Source organism: Malania oleifera, chromosome 10, assembly GCF_029873635.1.
Source record: "Malania oleifera isolate guangnan ecotype guangnan chromosome 10, ASM2987363v1, whole genome shotgun sequence".
In the NCBI taxonomy this organism is placed as follows: Eukaryota; Viridiplantae; Streptophyta; class Magnoliopsida; order Santalales; family Ximeniaceae; genus Malania; species Malania oleifera.
Window position 1 is genome coordinate 36,741,486 of NC_080426.1, and position 9,457 is coordinate 36,750,942.

The 9,457-nt window shown below is 37.6% G+C and overlaps 1 protein-coding gene across 4 annotated transcripts in view; it reads left to right on the top strand.

Annotated features, from left to right (window-relative positions):
- LOC131166072 (uncharacterized) overlaps positions 1-8,413 on the top strand; it is a 49,101-nt gene extending 40,688 nt beyond the window's left edge. For 2 of the 4 annotated variants that reach the window (XM_058124306.1, XM_058124308.1), the window contains exons 8-13: positions 233-434; positions 530-580; positions 670-768; positions 904-963; positions 1,761-1,885; positions 7,016-8,413. In XM_058124306.1, coding sequence (XP_057980289.1) covers positions 233-434; positions 530-580; positions 670-768; positions 904-963; positions 1,761-1,885; positions 7,016-8,186 — 1,708 coding nt within the window. In that variant the 3' untranslated portion in view covers positions 8,187-8,413. The remainder of the gene's footprint in view (positions 1-232; positions 435-529; positions 581-669; positions 769-903; positions 964-1,760; positions 1,886-7,015) is intronic. The other 2 variants (XM_058124307.1, XM_058124309.1) reach the window with 1 other exon arrangement.
- Positions 8,414-9,457: the final 1,044 nt, after the last annotated feature.

Sequence of the window (9,457 nt, forward strand, 5' to 3'; positions counted from 1 at the left end):
TGATTACTGCCCAGCAGCTGTGCACTTTAGTTAGTGATGGTATTTTTGTGCCATATGTTCGAGCTTGGAATTTCAACCATTTCGAAGTGTAGGCATGACATAGCAAAACTCTTAGAGGTGAATAGTTCTTTGATGTGTTAGTTTTGTGAAGAAAATGTTCGTCTGCAAACTATAATTTGTGATTTTATAAGCATTGAGTGATGACAATATCCTTATTTTTTCTTTATTTTAGTCAGAAGGCTTCTATATCTGAACTTAAGGCACAATTAGATGAAGAGCGAGATCAAAGACGGGAAGAACGAGAAAAGGCTGAAGCAGATTTAAAAGCAGCAATACATAGAGTTCAGTCTGAGGCTCAAGAGGAATTAAAACGTCTGTCTGATGCTGCCCTACGACGAGAAAGAGAGCAGCAAGAAGTTATTTATAAGCTTCAGGCATGAAAGACTTTGACCTTTCTTTGAAGTACAGATTTCATGTATGTATGGTTCATTTATAGAAGTTGATTGAATTAGCCCTCATTTACTCTCAGGAATTGGAGAAAGAAAGATGTTTACTGGTGGAAACTTTGAGATCCAAGCTGGTATCATTGGCATTGCTGTATTCTGTGAACCATAGCAACATTTTTCCATACTTCATCTGGGTTTTCAGGATTATTTTTACCCGCTGCAGGAAGACATGAGGCAAAAGTTGGTAATCTCTGACAACAAGGTTCATCAGCTTGAAACACAAGTTTGTGAAGAGCAACAAGCCTCTGCAAGTGGAAGAAAAGTATATGCACCTTTAGTTGGCTACTTAGATTAGAAATCTAATGATGCGATTACATTTGTATCAGTGCATGTTTTGTTGCATACCTGTCTCTGAAGTGAGGCTGATGTTTATCTTGCTCTTGTGCATCTTGAACAGAGGGTGGAAGAACTTGAGCATGAAGTAAAAAGATTGAGGAAAGAGCTTGACAGTGAAAAGGTAGAAATGAAAATCTTCATTCGTCCTTTTTATCTGCTCCAAATGTCTTCAATGTTCAATATGAAGTTTTTTTAGGCAGTATGGTCCTCATCTTCATACTTGATGCCGCATAATTGTTCTGTTGAAGGTTCAAAAAGTTAAATATAAAAGACTTATTTGTGTCCCCTTAGAAAAGGCATGGATTATAGCAAGCAAGGACGGCAGCTTTCCTGAGTAGTTACCGTTGCCAATCTTCACTTGCTTGGGCCCTGCCTCAAATTTCACTCTTAAGTTAGTTCCCCTCCTCCCCATCCCCCCCCCAAAGGCGACCTTTGGGGAAAACAAAACTGGTTTTCCTCAAACATATTTGTTTTTGTTTTGTTTTATTTTATTTTTTTTGTTTTTTGTGGGAATGACATGTAAACTGCTGGTGTGCCGCAATATTTGGCATTTATATGATTTGCCGCATGGCAGACTATGATTAATTAGACTAGACATACTGTGAATTGTGAAGTATTTTGAAAATACTATGAACGAGTATATTGTATGTGTGCAGACAAGCAATCTTCCTTTTAAGTTATTTTATTGATTTTTATCAACTATCTATTCTTTTTGGTTGGTTAGTTGCTTGGTATATATCTGAAGGATATTGCATTGCATTCCAAAATGGTTCCTTTTGCTTGTGATTAGATCTGATGGATTTTAGCATTGCTTCCAAAAATGGTATACATTAGCATTTGAGCATCAAAGATTTTCACGTAGGCATCTTAATAAAGTTACTTTAGTTTTAAGCTGACGCTTTTTGTTGTTGTTGGTAGCAGGCAGCTCGAGAAGAAGCATGGGCTAAGGTTTCTGCCCTAGAACTTGAAATTAATGCTGCTTTGAGGGATCTTGATTTTGAGAGACGGAGGCTAAAAGGTGCCAGGGAAAGGATTATGCTTCGGTAAGAGCCTAGAAACCATAGATATTAGCTCTGATATTTGATAATAAGAATTGACATGCATTATTCTGATCTTTAACTATGCACATATTTCAAACTATGTAGTGTGCTGATAGCATATGTTTGTTTGTTTATTTTATTTTATCTTATTTTGTTTTGTATTGTTTATAGTCAGGTTGAATTTCTATTTTTATTTTATTTTTCATTTTCTTTTGGCTTTCTTTTATTTTATTTATTTGCCTTGATGTGTTATAAATATGTTTGTTTAGAAGAGATTGATCTGTTGGATAGGAAAGAGGTAGAAAGGAATTTGATGTGAGAAGGCTGGCTAAGAGGGTCTTGTTCAAAAGCAAGCTGGAGGAGGTGATCTTTAGGGAAGTGAGGAAGTGGAGGAGGAAGAAAAAATTTAAATGGGTCAAGGGGGGTGATTGCATATCTAGATTAGTTCATAGGTTGATGAGAAGGAATTTTATTAGGGATTTGGAATTTAGGGAGGTTGAGGTTATTCCTAATTCCTGTTTGGAGAGGAGCTCAATTTATAGTGATAAAGTGTTTTTGTTGGAGAGGGCCTTTTGAGGAGAGTGAAGTCAGGGTGTTGGACTTTGGTATGGAGAGGGATAAGGTATCATTTGGTTTTAATATAGCTTTCCTTCAGATTGTTGGGACGTGAGTGGGGAGGAATTAGTGATTGCATATAATAAGCTCTATTATAATGAAATTGTGGAAAGCATTAATTCTACCATCATTACTTGGAGTTACTATATCTTAGGCTAAAATTGCTTTTGTGGATGTTATTTTAGTAGCAGATGAGGTTGTGGAGGATTTGAATAAGAGGAAAGAGAGGGGATTGTGTTGGAAATAGATTTTGAAAAATCTTATGATCAAGCTGGGTGGAAAGGTTATGGATAGAAACGATTTTGAGGAGAGATGGAGGACATTTACAGGGGATGCTTGTCTAATGGTTTCTTTGTTAGGCACTATTAATGGTCAACCTGGGTCTTGGTTTAATTTGAGGGATGTTAGACGACAAGGGGACCCACTTTCTCCTTTCTTGTTCATTCTTGTGGTTGACAAGATTAATAGATTGATAGATAGGAGGTTTTGTGAGATGGGCAGGAGTGGGGGCGAGGGGGTAGTGGTATCTTATACTTATATGACACGATTTTTTTTATTAGGTGATCATGATGAATCTTTTTTCAAATGTGCTATCTTAAAATAAATTGCGGAAGAGTGGGATAGCCGGTATTAACTTGAGTGATTCTTGATCTTTGGATTTTGCCTCTTTAGCTGGGTGTTGTGTTTTAGGGTGGCCTTTGACAGTTTGACTTATTTAGGGTTTCTTTTGGGGGATAATCCTAAGTCTGTTGGGTTTGGGCCCCTGTGGTGGAGAAGGTGTCTAAGCGGCTTGATGGATGGAAGGGTGCTCCTTTTTCTTTTTTTTTTCTTCTTTTTTTCTCTTTAGGTGATTGTATTACGCTCGTCACCCTAGTATCCCTCTATATTTTATGTTCATTTTTAGAGTCCCTGCAGGAATAGCTAGGAGAATTGAGAGAGGGATGAGATATTTCCTCTAGTATGAGGTTGGAGAGAAGCAGGGACCCTTGTGGCCTGGGGTTGCCCTAAAATTTTTTAATAGGTTGGGAGAAGGATCATTTGGTTAGTTGGAAGGTAGTGTGTAGGCCAGAGGAAGATGGTGTTCAGTCTTGATAATTTGGTGTCTAAAATATTGTTTTTTTGGGTAAATGGTTATGGCGGCCCTTAAAGGAGAATTCCCTTTGGCACAAAATTTTTAAGAGCAAATTTGGCATGCATGAGAATGATGGGATGCAAATATGGAGACAAGATGTTCCTTGGAAGTCTTTGGAAGCACATTTCACAGCTTTGTTTTCTTTTTATTCCATTTACTGAATTTGTTCTTTGAAACTGGTCTCTCATTTGTTTCTGGGAAGATCTGCTCTGTTCACTCCTCATCTTTATCGCCTATTCTTGTTTTACAATGGATTCTCTCTTCTTTTGATCATTAATGGGGATAATTTTCTTGGAATTTTTTATTTTTGTAGGTATCTTAGTGATAGGGTGCTTGAATTCTTAGGCTTGTTGTGTTTGCTCAAGGGGTTCTATCCTTCTAATAGGATGGACACTCAATTATCAACTCTTCATTTTTTGGGGCATTTTTCTTGTAAGTATTTTTGTATCATTTGATTTTGGTAAATGTGCCATTTGAGCTTTTTTATTGTATTTGGAAGGCCAAAATTCCCTGGAACTCGAAGATTAAAGCTTTTGTTGGTTTCTTGTTCTTAATAGAGTTGACACGAACAATTTGTTACAGAGCAGGAGACTTTGTAAGGCTTTATCTCCGGATGCATGCTCTCTTTGTTTCAGTAGTCCAGAATTGGTTTCTCATCTCTTTTTGCACTGTTCTTTTTCTTGGAGGGTTTGGAATATAAGCTTTTTGATACGTTTGGGGAGAGTTGGGGGTGTGATTCCATCTGGTGGAGGATTTATTGGCTGCTTCCTTTATGGGGTGTTGTAGAGGAGTTGTGAAAGTGTAGGATTTTTACTGTTTTGTGGGGTATCTGGTTTGAGAAGAATGCTTGTGTCTTTATGGGGAAAAAGGTGTCTTTGATATTTGCTTTGTGATACAATGGTTCAGTATTCGACTTCGTTTTGGGCTTTTGCGGATGGGTGTTTTAAGAGGGTGTGTTTTTCAGACTTGCAGCGTGATTGGAAGGCTGTATTGTTTTGATTGTAATTTTTTTCTTTATATTTTTTTCTTAGGACTTCTTGTCCTTCTCTTTTATGTATACATTCTTTCTTTTTAATGATATTTTTTCCTTTTCTATAAACAAAAAAGTAATTCTTACTTTAAAATTCCAGATTGCTGAAATGGTACATCTTGCCCCTTTTCCCATTTCATACTATGATCTTGAATTTCATTCATTATGTACTTATCTATAGTTTCTTGGCTTCAATCAATAGATATGTTATCTCAAAAGTTATTGAAGTATTGTGGCATATAAATCCTGTCTTTTTTATCAAATGTCTCAACTTTTTAAAAAGTTATTCTAGATTAAAACTTGTTTTCAGTTGTTATGAACTCGATAATATTTGGATTTTTCTTCTTTGATTTGATTCTGTTTATTTATTTATTTTTGGGGGCCACCCCCGCCCCCGGGGGGGGGTGGGGGGGGGGGGGGGAAGGCAGGAGGTAGGTAAAAATTTATGGCGACCTTTTTTTTTTTTCCTCAACAACAATAGCTTCCTGATCTTCTGTTACTATCCAAATCAATTTCTGAACTATAGATTGCTCTTTGCACCACTTGATTTCCAAATGCCAAATTTTATTTTGCTTCCAAATCCTGATCTAAGCTTGCAGGCATGTGATGAGTGTAGTGGAGTCCCTACCTGAGGTCAGTAGTTACTAGTTAATGTCATATTTTGTGCACTTGATGCAACCTTGGTTCAAGCACTTAATTTGTTTTTTGGATATATGAAAGGTTGAGGAGAGTCTGAATTGCTAGTTATATGGCTCTTGTATCAAATATGGAATCTTAATGAGTATGTTCTACATTAGGTCACGCAAAGCTTGTAAAGTTCTTAACAGATGCACTGCACTGTCACAGGACTTCATGGTACATTGAGGCAATTCTGTTATTGAGAAATTCAAATACTTACATTTATGAAATAGCATATAATATATGCTAAAAAAGAAAGTGGGGAGAGCATTTGATCCATGTGAAATTTTGGTTGTGAAGAAGTTGGAGCTTGGAAGAACTGTATAATGTCTGGCTAAATTCCTGTAATCAAAGATCAGTTCTATTCTTTTACTTTTCTTCAAACCAATGTTACTTCCAGCAGCATCATGCATGTGTACTCTGTATACTCTTACACCCATTCCTGTTCACCCACTGAGGTATATATTTACTTCTGTAGATCCTCATTTGCTGGTAGACTGGTCTTATGGTCCTTGTTTGGAGTAGGTGATAAGGGTATATGCTGTTTGTTAATGGTTTTTTAGTCTTTTATTAAGTGTGTTAGTTTAATTAGTGAGAGTTAAGGGTATTATGGTCATTAGAATGTATTTAATTTGTATTATAAATAGAGGAAGAGACCTATCTTTAAGTCAAGTCAAAAAGACCTATCTTCAATTTAGGTCATTCATTTAATCAAAATCTCAACAGCTGTTGATTATATATTTAATTTAATCCTTCAACTCAAATTGGATATAGGTTTATGCTTTATATGAGAATCTTGTTCCTTACCACTGTTTGTTTTAATATCCAGGGGAATCAAGTTCTTATTGCTAGTAATATGAGAGTGATGCTGAAAACTGTGGAAGAGCTATTTCCTATTAGATTTTGAGGTTTTGGCAGTGGGAAGATGCTAGAATTTTATTGGCCTTGACAGTGTTTGTGCTTTAATGGCTATTGTGTGGTGCATTTGGTTAGAGGGGAACTTGACAATTCTTCCCAGAAAAACCCTCCCAGGGTGTTTGCTTTGGGAGAGGTTGGTCTTCTATGCCCCTCCATGGTCGTGGAATGATGGTCCTCTGCTTTTTATAGTTTCTCTTCCATTAATAAGTTTTATTTTCCTTACATTTGTTGTCCATTGACTGCATATTTTTAGTTAGTGGTATCAAAGTAAGGGCAAACAGATATGAAATTAATCATATGTTGCTAAACATCATCAGTTTTCCATAATTCCAAATTGATGGTTTCCTCTCAATTTTTACAACCTTTTCCTTGAGTTTTCCAACATACATTTATTACTGAATTTTGTCCGTGCTCCAGCTCCTCAATTGTTCATCCTTTTTCATTTAGATGCTTATTTTATTTCTGATGTCAAATGGGTATCCAACTCGCCACTGCCTGCTTTGCTGTAAGTTCATAGATTAAAATCAAGATAATATTCTTTCCCTAAGTTCAAAATTGCATGAAAGCATGCTCTGAATCATAAATTATCATAGTAATAATGAATGTCAACTTAAGATTTGCATCTTTTCAACATCTGTTGTGCGTAGTAATTGCTCAGTTACACAGATGTGGACAGCCAGCTTTGCTTCTCTCCCAACAATTTGACATTCAAACATAGAGACAGATTTTCTTATTTCAAGCATACGTGACTGTTATGCAGAGAAACACAGCTACGGGCATTTTACTCCACAACCGAGGAGATTTCTGTTTTGTTTGCAAAGCAGCAGGAACAGCTGAAGTCCATGCAGAGGACTCTGGAAGATGAGGAAAATTATGAGAACACATCAGTTGACATTGATGTCAATCCAAATAATGTAATCAAGGGTGCTCCAGTCAGGGATAGGGAAGTATCAGGGTATCAAAGCAATGGCACTGCCAAGGCAGATTCTGCTACATCAGCCCAGAGGTTTGTCAGAGATCAAATTGAGACTTCTAGTAATGGAGCCAGTGTTACCGAGAAGCATGAGTGTGGCTTTAGAAGTCAGGAGGAAGGCCAAAACACCCAAGAGGTGGAGTTCACAAGCACCGATAATTTGGTAAAAGGTGGTTTTGGTTCTGACATTGATGGTATTGGCACAGCGCCAGCTTTGGATGGTGACCTCTTTGGAACTGAACAAGTTCTTGAAACTGAGAGCCCTGGGATCAACAGTGTTCGGAACATCGACATGAACAAGCATAGTGCTTCTGCTGGAGACACAATGCAACTTGATGATGAAGCCCATGTAAATGAAACTGAAGAACAGGGCCGAATAATTTGTGGGGAGAGTTCACATCCCTCTCAATTAAATAATCCCATTGAGACTCTAAAAGCCTTGGACGATACTGAAGGTGGAGGAACCATCAAAACAGCTGATCTACTGGCTTCTGAAGTTGTTGGAAGCTGGGCTTGCAGCACCGCACCTTCTGTCCATGGGGAGAATGAAACTCCAAGAAGTAAAAACGATGGGGAAGGGGGTGCCACTCTACATGATTGCAATGGTCAGGCAGCTGAGAGTCAAAGTACACCGTCTTCCAAGGCCGTTGCAACCAGACTGAATCAGGAACGTCAGGCCCTCAGCGAGATGATCGGAATCGTTGCTCCGGATCTGAAGGAACAGTTTGTGGGTGCTGTGGGTGACGGTTGTGATGAATGGACAGAGAAGAAGAGTTCTTCGTCTGACTCTGATACAGAGGGTGACACTGACAATGACAACAGCAATGCAGTTACTGCTGAAGGTGGATCAATGTCAGATGCAGATACTGAAGACTGTGACCAAGCTGATGGGGATCAAAACCCTGATGATGCAATGGACGAAGATGATGAAGCTACTCAAGAAGATTCTATCGGATAGGGAAGGGGCACGTGTAAATATATGTATAGTTCTCTTTCTGTTGTTATTATTGCAATTGGGGATAAAAGCTGTAAATACTAGAGCCCTCAAACTGGAGTTCTTTTTCTCGGTGATTAGGATTCCATTTTCTTATTTATGACATTGTTAGTTGTATACACAGGTTTTCTTTCCCATGATGTGGAATGCCATCCATAGCAAATTTCGGTTGGTGCAATGCCATCAGAACATACAGTGGAGCAAACACTTATTAGAAGGCAGTAATGTTGAAAAATCTACACATCAAGTGAGGAGTAATGGGGCTTTTGGTCCATGCCCTCATCGTGTTCCCAGCATATTAGCTCCACCTTCTTTGTCGAGTCAAATAATAACATAATGATGCATGATAGCTGATCTTTCTTCATTGCTTGTCCTTTTAGATCTTTAGAAATATATTTGAATTATTAAAATGTGAAATAAGACTGCATCATCTTGATAGATGGAAGATGATTGTTATAGTTAATAAATTGTTTTTCCTTTAAGAAAAGAATTAAAAGCACTGCTGAAGATGGTGGTTCTAGTTTAATTTGGGGACTACAATCTTGGCCTCTTTTGCTAAAAAACTTCCTCACATAAAGCATCTTTAGGTTTAAGGAGCAAATTCTATGCAATCTAATCTTGTAGTAGAGAGGCCTGTTCTGTTTTTCGGCATTCTATCCGAGTTATTAGCTCAGTCCTTGCAATGGAAATTTGATAAAAAGTTTATAACATGGTCCCTTGGGGCTTGCCTCCTTTCGCCCTGTACAGGCCAAGATCTTGTCTTCTAAGCATGGCTCCAAAATGTCTGACTATGCATTCATGCTGAGCTTGTTGGACATGGCAGTGTCGTAGATGGCATCACCAAATTCCAATTAATAATAACTTTTATCTAATCAAATAGTGTTTGCCAAATAAGAGAATTGGCGAAATCAAGCTGAACGTATAAGCTTTGCAAGGCTGAATAAATAACCATGCTATATATCTGAGCGTAAAGCATGACATGCCAAGTTTAAGAGTAAATTGAAAAAAATTTATGCTTTGTGAAAACGAGGATAGATTCTTTGTATTTTGCTGATCATCCAAAGAGAAAATAGCCTTTGGTAGCTTTCAAAGATTGTGAAGGCAAATAGTATCGGGAACCATCATTGATATGCTAGATGGATAATTATGATAAGGCTATAGGCACAACTACAATCGACTAATTGAGTGATGATGATAGCAACCACAAATATATAAAATTGTGTCACCCTAGTAAA